Source organism: Peromyscus leucopus, chromosome 8b, assembly GCF_004664715.2.
Source record: "Peromyscus leucopus breed LL Stock chromosome 8b, UCI_PerLeu_2.1, whole genome shotgun sequence".
Lineage (NCBI taxonomy): Eukaryota > Metazoa > Chordata > Mammalia > Rodentia > Cricetidae > Peromyscus > Peromyscus leucopus.
Window position 1 is genome coordinate 70,177,926 of NC_051086.1, and position 18,891 is coordinate 70,196,816.

The following is an 18,891-nucleotide window of genomic DNA, read 5'->3' on the forward strand; positions in this document are numbered from 1 at the left end:
CCAAAAAAAAAAAAAATCTAAGTCAGGGGATGTCAAGATAGCTCAGCAGGTAAAGGTGCTTGCCACTGAGACTAACATTCTGAGTTCTAGACCTAGGACTCACATGCTGAAAGACAAAATGACTTCCAAGAGCTGACCTCTGACCTCCATGTGCTTGCCTGGGCACAGGAACACCATCACCAACACAAAATGAAAACATAAATAAATATTTTTAAAAAGAGGGTAAAAGAGAAGAAAACTAAGCCAGGAATGCTGCACGTGACTCACCACCTATAATCTTGGCATTCTGGAGGATGAGGCAGGGCTATCATAAACTCAAGAATGGCCAAGACACTGCAGAATTAGACTATCTCAAAAAAATAGGAAGGAGGTATGTTAAGATGGCTCAAAGGATAAGGGTGTTTGCTGCCAAATGTGATGAGTTTGCTCCCTGGGACTTATATGACAGAAGGAAATGACCTCTTATGCACACCCCTCTACCCAGACCAACAATTTTAAAGGCATTAAAAAAAAAAAAAGGAAGTTAAAGCATTCAAAGGACGCACACCCATTTAGAGACAAGGTCTCACTCTGTAGATTAGGCTGGCTTTTGAACTCTGAGATCTGCCTGCCTCTGCCTCCAAAGTGCATTACACCTGTGTGTCACCACAGGGAGAAAGATCTAAGTATCCTAAAATGTATCAAGAACAACTTCTTAAAAAGTTTTTCTTGCCGGGTGGTGGTAGCACATGTCTTTAATCCCAGCACTGGGGAGGTAGATGGATCTCTGTGAGTTTGAAGCCAGCCTAGTCTACAGAGTGAGTTCCAGGAAAGGCGCAAAGCCAAACAGAGAAACCCTGTCTCAAAAAACAAACAAACAAACACAAAAAGCCGGGCATAGTGGTGCACACCTTTAATCCCAGCACTAAGGAAGCAGAGGCAGGGAGATCTCTATAAATTCAGAGTCTAGCCTGGTCTACATAGTGAGTTCCAGGACAGCCAGGGCTAAATAGTGAGACCCTGTCTTAGGAAGAAAAAAAAAAAAAAATCAAACAAACAAAAAAATAAAGTGCTTTCCTTTTGAAAAAAAAAAAAAAAGAAAAGAAATTCTGTGGAAATGAAACTGTCTTTCCTTCTTGTTAAACAGATGGTAGTTCTTCAGTACTACTTGCTAATTTCCTTCCTTATTTCTTAAGAAACCACAGAGTATTATTATGTTTAGCAAAAAATAACCCAGCATAGAATTTGAGAGTGCTAAGATTTTTAAATGTAAGGAAACTATTTCCAAGCATGACTGAACCCTTGTACAACTGCTGACCCTCAATCATGCAGAAGCATGCAGCTCAGAGCCACCTACCTTGAGAAAATTCTTGACTCGCTCAGGATCATAGCAGTTGCTTTCTCTGCAGATTCTCTCCACTTCTTTGATCTGCCCAGTCTTGCAAGCCGCCTGGATATATTTAAAGTGCACATCTGGGTCCTGACTAAAGTTAACAATGGATCCCAGAAAATAAAAGAGACCTGAAAGAAACAAAAACAACTGAAAATAAGTAACATAAGCAATTTTGTTTGTTTTGAGACAAGGTCTCACTGTGTAACCATGACCGGCTTGTTTTTTTTTTTTTTGTTTTTTTGTTTTTTTGTTTTTTTTTTTTTTTGAGGCAATATCTCTCCTGGCTGTCCTAGACTGTCCTGGATTTTGTAATGTAAGCCAGGCTGGCCTCAAACTCAAAGAGATCTTCCTGCCTCTGACTCTAAACTGCTGAGACTAAAGGTATGTGCCACCAAGCCTGGCTACATGGACACTTTTGAGAACTAAAAATTATTTAAGCAATTAGAAGCAACTGTTACAGTAAATGTCCCTAATATAAGTTGACTACTTAAAAAGTTCATTAAGAATACAAATTAATCTAGAAACCAGTTCAATAAAACAGTCCTAAGCTTCAAACCCTACAGAACAGAAAATTCTGTTTAAAAGTGTTTTTCTGGGGGCTAAAGAGATAGCTCAGTGGGTAAGAGCACTGACTTTTCCAGAGGACCCAGGTTCCATTCCCAGCACTCACATGGCAGCTCACAACTGTATCTAACTCCAAGATCTGACACCCTCACACAGACACACATGCAGGCAAAATACTAATGCAATAAAAAAATAATTTTTTTTAAAAGTGTTTTTCTGTTTTTTAGTTTTTTGGGGACAATTTTGTTCAGGCTGCCCTTAAACCTGTGACCCTCCTGCAGTATGCCTGGCCCTAAAGTTTTCAAATAGTAAGAGATCAATACAAATAAGAGAAGACACATAAAAGCAGTTTGCAAAGAACTTTCTGTGGTGCTGTTCATGAGAGCTTTCTGCAGTGATGACAATTTTCTCACCTAGACTGCCTGCTTCAGCCACTCAGCTCCTGTGGCTCACCTCAAGCTCAGCTAGACTGACGACAGAAATTCAGTAGCTACTATGCTAAACGGTAAATTCTACATATTGTTAGCGCACCAAAACCAAGGGAACTTAAAGAACCTCCTCCTCTACCGCAGAGCACGACCACTACCAAGACAGAGGAAAGGTTAGGGAGGACCAGGGTTCAGCCAATGCCCTAAGAGCCATCCAACAAGTGGTTAAATGAGCACAACAGCGGCAGCTGGGACGCTGGGCCTCAATGGCCGAAGCTGCAGACACTGCTAACTTGGCACACAGGCAGCTGCCACAGTGAGCAATCACCCAACACTAAGCACCTGCAGTACCAACCTAGCCAAGCACTGCTGGGGCAATGAAGCACAAAATGCCCTTATGAGAACTGTTTGCTATTACAAGAGTCTGATCTACGCATGCAATATTACTGTAACTCGTCATTAGTATTTTCATTTTACACAACACAAAGACCATACATATTTTACCCCAAATTCTGCCTTTAATTGACTTATAAAATACCCAAGCAGATGGTCTTCTACACTGTATATTCATAGGATCTCATGCACAGAGGCCAAGTCCCATAAAATTAATTTTATAAAGACAATTTCCAACAGCTTAATGATATGTCTCTTAACTACCAAGTCTTACATTCCTAATTACCTTCAAAACTCTTGAATGATTCAAAGAGTTCAATCAGAGACTGAGTTGATAGTTGTTCATGATACTTAGAAGCCACTTGAACACATATCTGTAGATTTTGACGAATATTAGCAGACAGCATGGCTCTGAGACATTCTAGGGAGTCTTCAACTGATAAGGAGCCAAAGTAATTCACTAACCACTAGAGGGGAAAAAAACAAATCAATAATTTACTATCATCCAGTGCTAACATACCAATTAACCACAACTAACAGGTAATAAACAAATACCTCAGGGTTAAGAAGATGGGTATGAACAACTGCACGTTTTATGTCATACAAATCGGTGAAGTGTTCTAATGCACGCTGCAGTAGGCCCGCCTTTTCACACAGCTGGGCGATGTGAGCCCGGTCATAGTGGGTGAACATCTGATTCCCTAGAATAGCATCTGCAACCTAGAAAACCACAGACAGGAAGAGCTGGTCTCACTTTCTCCTTTACATCAGCATACACAACACCCAGAAAATACATTAACATTCAATACTGAGTAGATAAAGGAAAGTATAGCTAAATGTTCTTGATTAAGAAAATACACCCCAAAACTCTGAGTAACCACCTGAACTTCTGCATAATTGATGACAAGAACAGGACTGGATGCATGACTAAAAAGCACAACAACTGTGCGGGCTAGGTTTTATGTCAACATGACATGGACTAAAATCATCTGTCCTAAGTCATCTGGACTAAGGAGGGAGCCTCAATTTTGAAAATGAGGTTCAATGGCTGTAACAGACTGCTTATAGGCAATTCTGTTGGGCGTTTTCTTGACTAATGATGAGGAGGGGGAAAGCCCACCAGGAAAAGTGTCATCCTTAGACAGGTGGTCCTGGGTTACAGGCTGAACAACCCAATAATAGTGTTCCTCCATAACCTCTACTTCAGTTCCTGCTTCTAGGTTCCTGCCCTGACTTCTCAGTGATGGAGTGAAGAGTTTAAGATTAAATAAACTTTTTCCTCCCCAAGTTGCTCTTGGTCAGGGGTGTTTTATCACAGAAACAGAAACCCTGACTAAGACAGCAACACATACCTGAGGTGCATGCATAAGGTTCATCTCAAGCAATCGAGTCTGTAAAGGACCTTCAGAGGGGCGATTGTTCTTCAAAGCATCAAGTAAGAAGGCAGTACATTGCTGGATGAGATTATATTCCATAAAGACATCCACAATCTATTAAAAGAGAAAAATCAGAAGATATGAGACACTAGTGTAGGGAAAGGGGTAGGAACAAAGAAGGTGATTAGTTTGGGGGAACTAAGAACTACCATGTGTATGTATGAAAAAGTCATGCTAAAACTAATTTTTTTACATTAATAAAAATTAATTTAAAAATTCCCCAAACATTATTGATAACACATATATAAAATCAACATATCTTTTTATATATAAAAATGCAAAGTATAAGGTTTAATTATTTTTAACAGTTTTTTGAAATTTACTTACTTTATAGGTATGAGTATATCACATATACTCATATGTGATTTGAGGGGTTTTGTTTTTTTGTTTTTGTTTTTGTTTTTCAAGACAGGGTTTCTCTGTGTAGCTTTGGAGCCTGTCCTGGAACCCACTTTCTAGACCAGGCTGGTCTCGAACTCACAGAGAGATCCACCTGCCTCTGCCACCCGAGTGCTAGGATTAAAGGCATGTGCCACCACTGCCTGGCTGTGATTTGAGTTTTTGCATGCATGTATATCACAAGAATGTCTGGTGCTAAGAGGCCAGAAGAGAACATATCCCCTGCAATCAGAATTAAGGATTTCTGCGAGCCACCATGTAGATGCTGGGAATTCAACCTGGATCCTCTACAGGAGCAACAATGGCTCTAAATTACTGAGCCATCTCTCCAGGACCCCCTAAACACCAGATTTAAAGAATATTATTTAGACAACCTGACCTCATACTTATATTATTGGAGAAACCAAGTGTATGGATATGTCAGTTCACACCTGTAAATGCCAGTATTCAGGGGGCAGAGGTAGGAGGTTCCAGACCAGCCTGGTCTACACATGAATTCCAGGTTTACAGAGCTACAGAGTGAGACTGTCTCAAAACAAACTAAACCTAAAATAAAAGTTATTAAAAACTGAGTTACTTTGAGTAATGGTTTAAAATAAAAAAAGTTAAAAAAAAAAAAAGGAGACAGTCTGAAAACTGATTGACACTTTCTATATGCCCCTCTTTCCTCACCAGCAGCAGACACCAGTGTCTGTGTTTTATCATTTATATATTACTTCTTGGCCTTTTGGACAAGATCGAGTATATTATTTTCATATGTCCTTCCCTAATCCAAATGGCATTTATTTGAAAACTATTTACTGAGCTCAGTGGATAGAAGCATGTGTATGCAGGCCTGACTACCTGAGGACAACAACCAGGTAGCAGGAAAGAACAACTCCCAAAAGTTGTCCCTGACCTCCAGACACAGGCCATGGCATGCCTGTACCTGCATTAATAGACGCGAAATAGTAAATATTTAGAAAATCTATTCTTCTGCAGTATGTCTTGGTAAGATACTCAGGGTTTATTCATGTAGGCACACATAATTTCTGTCAGCTGAAAGTTTAATTTATTCTTCTGAAAAGTTTGTAAAAGTCCGACTCCCTACAAGCTCCATCTCTATGAACTACAGAGTTTAAAGTGCCATTACCTGTGTGATATCAGCAAGAGGCTCTTCGTCTTGAACTAACATTTGAGCAAACTGCTGTCCTTGATCTGGACTGATGCGCATTACATTTCTGAGGAGAAAGATCCAGTCTGGAGTATATCCAACCTAAAAATAGACAGACTTCAGTCATGCCACCAAGTTTCATATTTAAATTCTTTTCGATAATACAATATTATTAACAGAACTACTGATGAGTATAAAACATTATTTATAATTTAAGACATTCAATAAGACCTTTATGATGACATATTTGCCTAGATTATATAATTGTATTTACTTCTAGTCAGTAAATGACTATCTTTGAATTGTTTCACGTATTAACACTAGGTATGGACTCTAACAGTTAAGGAATTTCTTATGCTTTTCCAAGCAGCTCAAAGTTTAGAGAAATTAACCAACAAAAATGAAGCAAATTAAGGCTACTTTCTCTCAAGTTTTTCTTTTTTTTAAATGAATTTGTGTTGATAATTTGTTCCACTGAACTCACTTTTTTAGCATATAAAACAATCTTCTGGACTTGACCTGTCTCTGCAAAGCACTGGATGACTTTATTCGGGACATTGGCCCTGAGGTACACACTGAGTGCCAACGTTGGGTCCACAGACTTTACAAGATCACCCAGTTCTTCAGAACATTCCAGCTGTCCAAAGGAAAAAGAATTTGGTTAGTATAAATACAACTCATATACAAAATATTTACTCATTTTCCAAAAGTCTAAATATGCAGCGTTTGTGATTAGAGAAGTCTTGATACTGTACTCACAGTAATGATTCTCTAGAATTCCTCCTTAACAAGGACAGACAGCCACGAGACTTTGCTTTTAGGAATTTCCAACTACCTTGTTAAGAATATACCTTTTCTTTATTGCAGAATCTTATACATCTACTGCAAAGATTCACATATTACAGCCACCTTTTCAACTTCTCAAAAATAATGTCACTGTTTTTTCTATTTGTGTGTATGCCCATCGAGATCAGAAGAGGGCATCAGACCCCCTGGAGCTGGAGGTGGTTGTAAGCTACATGACACGGGTGCGAGAAACTGAACTCACGTCCCCTGGAAGAGTTTAATATATGCTCTGAAGCACTAGTATTGTCAGTGAAAATCGACAATGTCAGTTAGCCTGTAATGTACACTTGGGAGACTAAGGCAAGAGTTCAATACCTGCCTGTGCCCCAAATAAAGACATTGTCTCCAAATAAGTAAATTAATTTTAGAAACTGAGCCAAATGGCCCTTTCTTACATAAGGGCTATTTTAAAACTCTAAGGATAATTTTTAAACTAGGATACAACCTTTACATTTCAAGAGCCTAAGATTCATCTTTTTATCTTTTTTGAGTTTTAGGATTTGAGATGGAAAGGCAGGACACTACATTTACAAAATCAAACATATACAAATGAAAAAATTTCCAGATAGTACACAGCAGATACATCTTCTGGTCACATTCCTAAGAGTTCTGCTTTGAGGATGTGCTGTGGTGGTGTACACCTTTAATCCCAGCACTCAGGAGGCAGAGGCAGGTGGATCTCTGTGAGTTCAAGGCCAGCCTGGTCTACAGAGTGAGTTTCAAGTCAGCCAGGGCTACACATAAAAACCCTGTCTTGAAAAAAAAATCACAAAAACAAAAAAAAAACAAGAAGTCTGCTTTGTATGAGTTCCTATTTTTCTATTTTTTTCCCTTTTTCTTTTTTGCAGTTTTGGGAATTGAACCTACTAGGGCCTTGTATATCCTAAGTAAGTCAGTCCTCTACCACTAACCCATACTCCCAGTCCAATTTTCTATTTTATTCTACACACACACACACACACACACACACACACACACACACACACACACACACACGAATGCCAGAGACAATAGAGGCTAAGCTATCAGAGTCCTCTGGAAGTTACAGGCAGCTGTGAGCAGCCTGACATTTGTGTTGGAAATTTAACTTGCAAGAGCAATATGTACTCTTAACCACCGAGCCATCTCTTGAGTCCCAATGCTAACTTTTTAAAAAGAGTAGCCCTTATGGCTCAGTGTTCAAAGAAGTTCTATCTATCTATACATCTTAACTGAACATGCTAACTAATGGTCAATGAACCAGTTTTACTACAAATGAGTCCTTTGTGTTATCAACAAGAGGTACTGATATTCAAGAAATTAATACCCTATTACATAGGTCAACTCAGTTATCTTGGCTGTTCCCATCCTATTATCTTATGCAATTAGAATAGCTCTCAAATATGTGTTAGCTTAGCTATTCTTTAGTAGAGAATGGTATTTGGCCAAGCTTCTCAAGTCTGAAGTACTATCCTCTAGTATCCTGTAAGACAAGACTAGCAGAAGCCAGGTTAAGAAACATGAACTTAGACTCCAGAATGTACCAATACATACACACTAATGTTGAAAGGTTTAATATCTTTGTAAGAAATTCACTACAAGAGTGCTACCTTAGTTCTTGACAATGCATAAAACATGACAACTCAATACTGTCACTTTAGGTAGGAAGGCTTTCTTGTATAAATGTATAAAAATAATAATGATAAATTGTTTAAAAGTTGTTTGCTGCCCTATAAATAATATTTATTGCTTGCTTTTCAGTCATTCTACGTCAAAAGAAAAAAGTGTGCTCTGCCAGGCAGTGGTATCCCACACCTTTAATCCCAGCACTTGGGAGGCAGAACTTCGAGTTTGAGGCTACAACATCCAGGACTACATAGAAAAATATGCTCTGCAAAACAGTATAAAGAAAATGTGCTGAATGAATATAAAACACAAAGAAATCCTACAGTATAGAAAGCTAGTAAATATTTTTTACAAAAGGCTCTTAAATTGAAACCTTTTAAATACCTTTTGATATAACACCACTTAACATTCTGTGAAATCACTGTCAAACACTACCTCACTACATCAAATATAGCCAGCTTGGCTGTCTTATAAACAATGAGTGATCTTATGTTTTATATAGCATGTTCTCCCTGCATACCCAAGTATGTTTACCAGCATAAAAAACTACAGTGCTGATGACAGTTTATAATTCTTACAAAGAGAAAGAGGGGGTCAGAGAGAGAGGAAGAGAGAAAACAGGAACTACTAGGCATGCATAGCAAGTGTGGGATGCATATCAAGTGTGGGATGGAAGATCACATGTTGAGCAATGTCAAATACACTGACAAATATGCCTGTACAATGAGGTAAGCATCTCATGGGAAAAATTTCCAAGAAATAATCCTGGATCCTGTTTTAAAATGGCAAGGTCTCTTCTCATTCTATTTCCACAAGCAACAAATAACAGACAGAGATACTCGGATGGAAACCAGCAATTTTAACTTGTTAACACAGTATTTAATCAAAGGAAAAGTCTATCCATATGACGTACCTTATCTTCTTTCAACCATTTCTCCAAAAGCTGTTTCCGTCCTTGCTGAAGTACAGGTCTACACAACTCTAAGGATTCATATTTGTTCAGCTGGCCCTGGTCCAAAAGGATTCCAAAGTACTGAAGTAGAGGTGAAGTCTGACCTGGCTGAGCTGGGACACTCTGGAATCGACGAATAGTGTCTGGAGTACGAAGGATTCCCTTTAAGAAGAAGAAATATTAAAGACTCCTCAGTGGCTTGACCACACTACTAACCCTGTAAGTCTCTGGTCAATCTGAACTGCATGGTTGACCTATTAACGCCACATTCCAAATATTAACCACATAGTGCAAACTCAATAAATGTGTGTGACATCTCTGCCTCAATGTTACAAAATTATTCAAAATCACAAACATGCCAAGGTAATTAATTATGTCAATGCATGAAACAATAAGCACAAATAGTCATCCCCAGGGAAGAGCACATCCATTGGTTCTCTACTATCTAATGGTCAGTCCTGAAAACATGTCCTTACAGGCAGGATTACAGACTGGGTAGGTTGGATTTATGCACATATATGTATGTAACAACTAATGAAGAGATATGAATTTGAAATAGAGCAAGGAGGGACATGAGGGGGTTTGGAGGGAGAAAGGGGAAGAGGAAAATGACGTAATTACATTATAATCTCAAAAATTAAAAAATTTAAAGTTTAAAAAAAGGATAAGCATAATTATGAAATGGTAACCACTAGTCATTAAATCACAAGTTCAATTAAGTACAAATTTAATAATTAACACTAGTTAGGAATGCAAGGTTTTAATTCAGTCCAACATAAACCAATGTAAAGGCTTATGGGAATAAATTCAGTTCATTTTTTGACAACTCTCAGATTACAAATTCAAGAGCATTTATTTAGTGATTAACTTTTCAAATTAATATGAAGAGCCATCATTTATGAGGTCAAACAGTGTTACACTTTAGTAACTGGACATAGTCACACCTACATCCACGGTAGGCCTATAGCTACATATCCTTTCTAAGATTCTGGGCTTTTAACCATCAACTCTAGAAACACTGAGAATTAATTATCATATTCTATTAAAGGAAAAATATAACTAGAAAGTGTCTAGTTACTCTTACAAAGCCAGTTCTTCTTCTAGCAATATCAGAAACAGAGTATTAACAATACCTCAATCACCACAACTTCAGTTTCCAACTATTTACCTTGGGGGCATTAGCAGCCACCTTTGCAGCCTCTGAGTAGTTTCCCTGGGCGAAAAGAGCATTGAATTTCCGGGCAAAGAGTTCTTCAGCGCCAGCTAGGTTGTTCCGCACAGCCATTCTGAGAGCCAAATCAGGATTTTGTAGGACGTTGGTGATGTAAGGAATTATGTTTTCTTCTTCCACACAAACTGACAGAACCTGCAATTTAACGATTAGAGAACCATTACACTGTGTTAAATCTTTTTAGATGAAGTCACAAAGGTAATCAGTTACTTTTGTGAAATTCTGACACTTGCTTGTTTTGCTACCATAATTTCTAGAACCTTCATCATCAATGCTTACAGTATATGGTAAAATCACAGAAGGAGATCTATGTTAACCCCAGCACAATAGCAGAAAGAAGAAAACACTCCCCGCTCCATGGCTCCTGATTGTTATCAAATCATCCCTAACCGACTCATTCTTGACTTTTTTTTTCCCCAATGAGAGACACATACAACTGAATAGATAGATGAGAATTACTTAATTTTCAAAAATCACCTTTGGGTGGTGCTAGAAATACAACTCAACAAAGATGAGCCCCTTTCTTAAGGAAGACTGATGACTGAGACAGCAAGTAACTTTACTTCAGTGTGTCAAAAATGTTACAAGGACAGATACTTCCAGTCCAGGGACTCAAAGCACCTGAGCCTAGAGCTGAGGTAAGAGACAGACTGTCTCATCATAAACACACCACTCTTCAAAGACTAACCAATTAAATGACAAACATTTGTTTCCTTTGTTTACTATCTGGGTTTAAGAATACTAATCTGGAGGAGAAGCAGGAAATGACAAGAGCAATACAACACTAACTTTGAAGAACTTTAACCATTGGAGAAAATAAAATCCCTCATGGGAGAATTTTTCTTGTTTCAGTTCCAACATTCACATAGAACCACTTGCTAGATGATATGAAGACTTGGCAAATGTCTTAAACTCAGAACAGCTACTTTCAAATGGATGATATATTACCCAACTTTACAGACACAATAGGTACTTTAACATGACCTCACATTAAATATTCAGTAATACTTAAGATGTTAAGAAGTGGGATTAGGGCCGGGCGGTGGTGGCGCACGCCTTTAATCCCAGCACTCGGGAGGCAGAGCCAGGCGGATCTCTGTGAGTTCGAGGCCAGCCTGGACTACCAAGTGAGTCCCAGGAAAGGCGCAAAGCTACACAGAGAAACCCTGTCTCGAAAAACCAAAAAAAAAAAAAAAAAAGAAGTGGGATTAGGTAGAATTCTTATCTCTGTAGCTGATGGATCCTGTCTTGGAGATAACAGTAAAGAAACCCCTAGAAAAGGGAGTTTGTCAAATGTGTAACCCAAACATTTTTTTTCATCCAGATTTACTTTTGATAATAAAAATATATACCTAACTGGCTCTAAACCAAACAGTTATTAAAAAGATTTTACAATTATACACTGGAATGCTTATATTATAATCATTTTTTGCTAGTGGTAAAAATTTAAGATGAAATTTCATATAAAAACTAAATACAGATGATGGAGAGATGGCCCAGTGACTAAGAGCACTGGCTGTTCTTCCAGAGTATCATGGTTTGATTTCCAGCACCCACATGGTGGCTCATAACAATTACTGCAGTCCCAGGGGTTCTGATGCCCTCTTCTCATCCCCATAGGTACCAGGCACCCATGTGGCACATGGACATAGTGCAGGCAAAATACCCAGACATATAACGTAACAAAAACTAAATAATGATTCATGCCATTTACTAGACCTAAAAATAATGATCAAGGTAAATATGATTAAATCAATGCAAAAAAAAAACAAATTAAACAACCTTTCTATCTTATCTTATTTGTTTTATGTTTTTTGAAACAGATTCTCACTATATAGCCTTGGCTGGCCTCCAACTCACAGATATCCTCCTTCCTCAGTCTTCCAAGTATTAGGATTAAAGGTGTGCACCTCCTGCCAGATTCTATAGAACCATCTTTTTTATTTATTTAAATTGTATTTATTTAGCATGTGCAGATGTACACACACACCCTAACACAGTTTTGTTACTCTCCATCTTCACCTTCAACAGGAGATGTCTAAACTGACACCTGTGACCTTCACCTCATTCCTTCTCTTTGCCTTCCCCTATGATGTTCTCTTTTCTGACATCCAAAATTACCTTTTGAAAAAAAACGCTAATGCTAATCTGTTACTTAGATGCTTAAGGTAGAAGTTTCCTTACCTGTCCCTTTCTGTTGACTCCTATTATTCCAGCTGTGGCTTCATGAGGTGCAGTAACGAAGATCGTTTCTCCACTGATTCTGTTCATGTAGATGCATGTGCCAGTCTCAAGATCATAGAGGTGGATATAACCATACTTGGTAATCAAGAACACCACATCATGCTTTTCACTTATCTGAAGAGAAAATGAACACTTTCTATAAGACAACTTAAGATAACCCAATTTACTTATTACATGAGAATAGGAGTGTTATTTTACCAAGTTTTACTAATAATTTTTATTTTAGAGAATTATTTTAAGCACTACTCATATCAACTATGAACAGTATTTAAATTAATTTGAGATTTTTAAAAATCCATTTATTTCGATGAAATACCTGCATTGCAACAGGAAAGTCATTTTGTGCTTCTGGAGGAAAGAAAACATCCACTGCCTTCTTTGGAAAGGGCTGGTTCCCTGTGGGTGGTGTACCAACTTCAATGATATGTAACTGTTCAAAAGAAAATAAAATCTACTATTAATCTAAGTCATTTATCAGTTGGTCATTGCAAGTTCTTTGAAGCCCCCAAATGGAAATAACCAAAATGTTCTATAATCAGTGAACCATATTTGATCCATCTACACTGTGGGATGCTCCTCCATAAATTAAAACTGACTAGGAGGTAACTGACCTCAAAGTCACACATTTGCTATATGATTTCTTTTTTGTTGTTGTTGAAACAAGGTCTCACAATGTAGCCTCTGATGGCCTGGAAATGAATATTTAGATTAGAATGGCCTGGATTCATAGAGATCTGCCTGCCTTTTGAGTGCTGGGATTAAAGGCGTGTACCACCACACCCAGCTATATGCCATCTTTTAAGTGGCAAAATTCTAGAGGTAGGGAGTGGGTTTGACTCTAAAGTCATGATGGGGCTGGCAAGATGGCTCAGCCAGTAAAAGCAATTATGGACTAGGCCTGACCACCTACCTAAGTTCAATCCCTGGAAGCCATGTAAACAAGCCAGATGCCTCTGTAACTGCTGTCCTCTTTGGACTACATGAAAGGTAAAAAACAGGGGAATCACTTGAGCCTCCTAAGTGCTAGGATTCAGATCACTGCAAGCTCTTTATTCTTGAAAACTACTAACTAGGGTGACATGGGGTGGAGGAGCACAAAACAAAGGTGAAGATTCGGTTTCCCGACTCAGGGACACAGAGGACAGGAGTCTACAAGTTCTAGTAGCAAGCAGAGCCACTCTTCCATTTCAGAAGCAGCAAACAGTTGTTTTCCGTGTCTCTCTGAGCTAGGATGTGAGCCGTGTGACTTTGCCTATACTGGACTTTAAGGAGGGAGCTCAGGACATCAGGTTATTTTAAGACTGAGGGAGAGTCTACTCTGGCAGTGAAAATAGCAGCAAACTGAGTCACCAGGCATCCAGCAGTGCAGGCGCAACAAAAGCAGTTCAGAGATCTGCAGCATGATTTCTGGCTGAAACCCTGGCTACTACCCATTTTTGCTCATTTCTCATTCCCCACATTTAGTGATATAGCTGTCCTAGCTACTGCCAGGTATCCAGTATCCTGTCAATAAATTTTTTATACTCTAATCAACCAGACCTTGTTTCTGCTGTCCTCAACTACGAATTCTAATACACAAAGTGCTTCAATCTGTCTAGGTAATTTCAATGTACAGCTAGGGATGAGACTCTCCAACTTAAGCTGCTGTCCATTCCATCGACATCAAGTTACCTAGGGGATTTAAAAAGGACAGCGCTTAACGACATCAGACCTCATCTTGGGCAATACTTAATGAATCAGACTTTAGACATGTACTGCACACACAAATGGGTATTTCTGCAACTCTAATCAGTCTATGCAGAATAAAGTAAAAGACATCAACAAAAAGCCTTTGATAAGAAGGCAACTAAAATAAAGAATACAAAGAGCTCAAAGCTGGGCACAATGGTATAAAGAGCTACAATCCCAGCACTCAGAGCCTGAGGCAAGAAGACCAACTTCAAAGTCAGCCTAGATTATATAACAAGACACTGTTAAAGGAAGATCCAGATGACAGAATAGTAAATAATATTAAAAGAATGCTATCATTTTACAAATATTACTATACATACCATGTCAGTCACCACAAATATGAATATTATGAAATTAATAAGGAACAAAGATGACTATTTTGAACTTAGATCACAAAGAAGAGCAAAACAGACTCAATAAACTAATTACCACAGACAAAACTTACCTTCCCGCCTGCCTGACCCCGTACAGCGAAACAAAATAACGTTGATTCTTCTGCATTTCCTTCCATCTTAAATTGTGCAAAGCTAGCTGCATGTCCTTCAATAGGCTGAGATACTTTCCTATCTACAGAATAGAGCTGCATAGCTCCAACCACACGATTTTGCTACAAAGGGTCAAAAAAATAAAAAAGAAACAAGCAAACAAATTAATAAATAAACTCATAGGTCCAATGACCCAGTAGATCTCATATTCAATTACTGAAATAGTTATAATACTTTGCCACTTTTCAGCTGTATTGTATTGAATCTCTCAGTATAGAGTTCATACATCTTCAAGTTTAACTCCAAACATTATCTAATTAGAGCTTAATGTGAATGTATAAGACATGCCACACCTAATTATCTCTTTATACCATCTTAATACAATACAGAAGTATTCATTTTGTAGCACACTGATTCCATAATAAATTCTAAATCAATCTCTACTTAATCTGCAAGAAATAAAAACAACCTATAAGAGTACTGAAATTTTGTCAGGTTAAAGGTTTAAGCCAATAATCATAATTTTTTAAAAAGGAAAAGTCTTTCAAAATCAGTCAAATTCAACAATATTAGGATTAAAGACCTAACTAAAGTGTGTGTCAAAACACTTCCTTAGACAACTTCTTTATCAAAAACTAAAACGTGTTACCTGTGCAGATATGCCAGTCAGAAGCAACCACTTCTGCTTTGCATCTGTACGGTAATTGATAATCTGGCATCCTGCGAGGCTAGAATGACGATCAAACATTTTCACTGGCTGAGACTCTCCTTCCATACTCCAATGATAAACTGCATTATCCGTAACAAGAGCAACCGTGTTCAAAGAGATCCATTTCCAGAAGGTGACATCATCAGTCATGGTATGGGCCTTCATTTTACTTTTCATTTCAATGTTAAATATCTGAAGAGTTTTTGCAGCTAAATACAGAATTAAAGAATAATGAAAAAAGCAAAGTTCAAAATGAATTAATACCTACCTAGACTAGCCTTTAACTTTCAAATAATGTAGTTCTGTCTTGAGACTAATAACTAACTACAGGAGTCACACTGCTGGAGCTACAGCCACTGAGGAGCTAAGAGCTGAGATCAAGCAAACCAATCTACACCTTCAGCAGGACTCTTACCTCTCACGGACATGTCTGCAACACTATAAACACGAGACTTCTACAGGACTCTACATCCCAAATGAAAATGAGACTAAGGAACAGCTTTCTTACTGATAGAAAACAAAGCTGTAACTTTCATCACATAGTTAGTTCACACATAAACTAAGGTAGCTGCATATACATAAGACAAAGCAAATCTAAGAGAAACACAAGGAGGAAATTTCTACTTTTTAAAATGCAGTCATCTCTCATCCAACTCAATTTTGTGGAAACTGCGTTTTGAAAAGAAGTTGTACTTCAACTTTGCCATGTCACCACAGTGCATGCTACATGTAACTGGTCTAAGAAACAAAGGGAAAGAAGAGTGCTGGAGAAAGGAAAGGGAGACAGGAAGGAGGATGGTTTCAGATGCTGTTAATATATATACTGGAGTGAGAACAAGTTCAAGCTTCATCCAGTTAAGACAGCAAGCACTTAGTAAAAGGAGGGTAAAATTTGCCTCAAATGTTAAAAGTCCAGAGTCAGATGCAAGGGCTTATACTTGTCATTTGAAACCGGTCACAGTCGGAAAGGTGATGCCAGTGAAATCAACAGTGGTCCAAGCCCACAGCTATCACTAAGCTATGAAGATTAGTCCTCAGAGACTGAGGATAACTCCATTCCTGAGCCACAGAGAATCTGGCTCCTAAAGGACAAAAATTGTCAAAGTGGGGGGGGGGGGGTTTGACAGGGTAGGTAGGAGACAGACAAAGCCTAAGAGCTTTGTACCACAACCCGTCTTACTACGAAACAAAGCCTTCTTCTGTAAGGCAAAGTATAGGACTCCCATCCCACACAGCTTATAAACCACAACCAGACTTTCAAGAAATTGTGGAAGTTATAGTCCTGTTTATAAGAAGAAGGCATGAAGTTTAAACTGGCTTCAGAGGGAAACAGAATTTTATAAGGATCTGACTTTCTTTGCTGCATCCGCCAACCTCCAGGTAACTAGACTTTTATTGTTTTACAAAGGGCTGGAGAATGTGTAAGTTTAAGGGTCTAGGGAAGGGAACAAAGGATAACAGCCATGATATAGACCAAGAGACACAAAGTATAGCATACTATTTTACAAAGCTATAAAAATTTCTCAATTATTCTTTTTATAGAACAGGACAATGACTAACACAATCTAATTTAAGGTAACTCACCATCTGCACACATAAGAAAGCATTAAGAAATGTGATAAGATAACAGTAACATTAAAAATAGAAAAAAAAATTGGCAAAATTTAGTTGATGCCCTTTAAAAAGAAGTGTGACGGATGCTAAGCACTTGAATTCAAATTACTTAAGGAAGCTAAAGGACTTTTAAAATGTAGTATACTTTAGACAGAAGTAAAATGTATGCTGTCACAAAACATCTGGCTCCTGATGATGAGATCAACTCTTGCCTGAGACAAATTCTGATGAGTTGTTGACTATGCTATTCTTAGCTCCCAACCTGCCCACCATTTATTTCCCAGCCAGTACGAGAGGTTACAAATTGACACTCCAAAATGTTCCAAAACCTGTACTATGAAACCAGGAAGTTTGGGGTGTCTAATTTTCGACCTTCACATTAGTGATACTCAAGAATAAAATCTATGCAAAGATTCCCAAATCCAGGCCTATGAGATGCTCAGCAGGGCATTTGCTGCCAACTCATTCCTAGGATCCATATGGTAGAAGGAGAGAACAGACTTCCTCAAGTTGCCCTCTGACCTTTACATGTACACCCTCACACATAAACACACAAAATAAACAAATAAAATGTTATAAAAAGAACCCTAAAAACTCCCCAAAACCAAAAAACTCAATACTTCTAGACCCGAGCATTTCTAATAAGTGTTATTCAACATGTATTACCAGAGATTAAATGGGCTGGACATGGTGGTGCATGCCTGATTCCAATTCTAGGGAGGCAGAGGCAGGTGGGTCTTTGTGAGTTTGAACCCAGTCTGTACATAGCAAGTTCCAGAACAGCCAAGGCTACTGTCAAAGAGACCTATCTCACCAAAACAAAACAGAAAACAACCAAAACAAGGCCCCAAACAGAGTTTAAATGACGTGAAGAAAAGACTGGTTAAAAGTTCAGCACCTCTAAAAACTCATCCGCACTTCTATAAATGACTGGAACTAAATTCTTTTTCTTATTATCAAGAAAAACAAGGGCTGGGATCTAATTGCTCGGTGATAACCATCCGCACACCTGCTAAGTGCATGTGAAGCCTTGGGTTCAGTCCCTAACTACAGCAGAAAGGAAACAGAGGGAGGCAGCTTTAAATGCCATTTCAAGGGTCCAGCAGTTTGGCACTTAGCCTTCTTAGTAACTTTGATTCTTCTATTACCTTAATTTCAAAGTTCAAAGGAAAAGGAAATAGGTTCTCAGATAATGAGATTGTTTAACTCTACTTCAACTGATAGGCAGTATAGTTCCGCATGGAAACAAGTTAGTCTGGCTGGGCCTGGTTGTGTCCACCTATCATCCCAGCTACTCAGACTCAGGCAAGAGGTTCAAAGTCAGCCTGGGAAACAGAGCAAGACTCAGCTCAAAATAAGTAAGCAAATAAGTAAATCGGCAGAGAGATAACTATATAACTACAATCTAAGAAAACTGTACAGTCTGAATAAATGCAAACATCCTTGACTCAAAGCTTAGTCTTCACTCATTCTCCTTCTCCTCCTACCCTCTCTACCCAGTGTCAATTCAAGCCATTTTTAGAGCTTGAGGAATGTAAGGTAAAAGAAGCCTAAAGGATAAAAAGGCAGAGAATGAAGAAGCTAATTATCACAATAAACTCTGAAATGTTTAAGTTCTGATATTAAGCTATGACTTATTACAGAATATTGCTTTCATTCCCCTATACAGAAATGCTTTTAGCCATTTTATCTCATCAAATATCAATGTATTTATCCTAAAACTTAAAAC

At 38.2% G+C, this 18,891-nt stretch overlaps 1 protein-coding gene across 5 annotated transcripts in view; it reads right to left on the minus strand.

The window, feature by feature from the left end:
* Positions 1 to 18,891, minus strand: part of Cltc (clathrin heavy chain) — a 64,643-nt gene that overhangs the window by 23,038 nt on the left and 22,714 nt on the right. For 3 of the 5 annotated variants that reach the window (XM_028878276.2, XM_028878279.2, XM_037201445.1), the window contains exons 3-15: positions 17,133 to 17,135; positions 15,489 to 15,757; positions 14,800 to 14,961; positions 12,940 to 13,053; positions 12,564 to 12,737; positions 10,317 to 10,514; positions 9,110 to 9,310; positions 6,230 to 6,382; positions 5,725 to 5,847; positions 4,110 to 4,247; positions 3,313 to 3,477; positions 3,044 to 3,224; positions 1,337 to 1,500 (exon numbers count right to left, since the gene is read on the minus strand). In XM_028878276.2, coding sequence (XP_028734109.1) covers positions 1,337 to 1,500; positions 3,044 to 3,224; positions 3,313 to 3,477; positions 4,110 to 4,247; positions 5,725 to 5,847; positions 6,230 to 6,382; positions 9,110 to 9,310; positions 10,317 to 10,514; positions 12,564 to 12,737; positions 12,940 to 13,053; positions 14,800 to 14,961; positions 15,489 to 15,757; positions 17,133 to 17,135 — 2,045 coding nt within the window. The remainder of the gene's footprint in view (positions 1 to 1,336; positions 1,501 to 3,043; positions 3,225 to 3,312; positions 3,478 to 4,109; positions 4,248 to 5,724; positions 5,848 to 6,229; positions 6,383 to 9,109; positions 9,311 to 10,316; positions 10,515 to 12,563; positions 12,738 to 12,939; positions 13,054 to 14,799; positions 14,962 to 15,488; positions 15,758 to 17,132; positions 17,136 to 18,891) is intronic. The other 2 variants (XM_028878280.1, XM_028878278.1) reach the window with 1 other exon arrangement.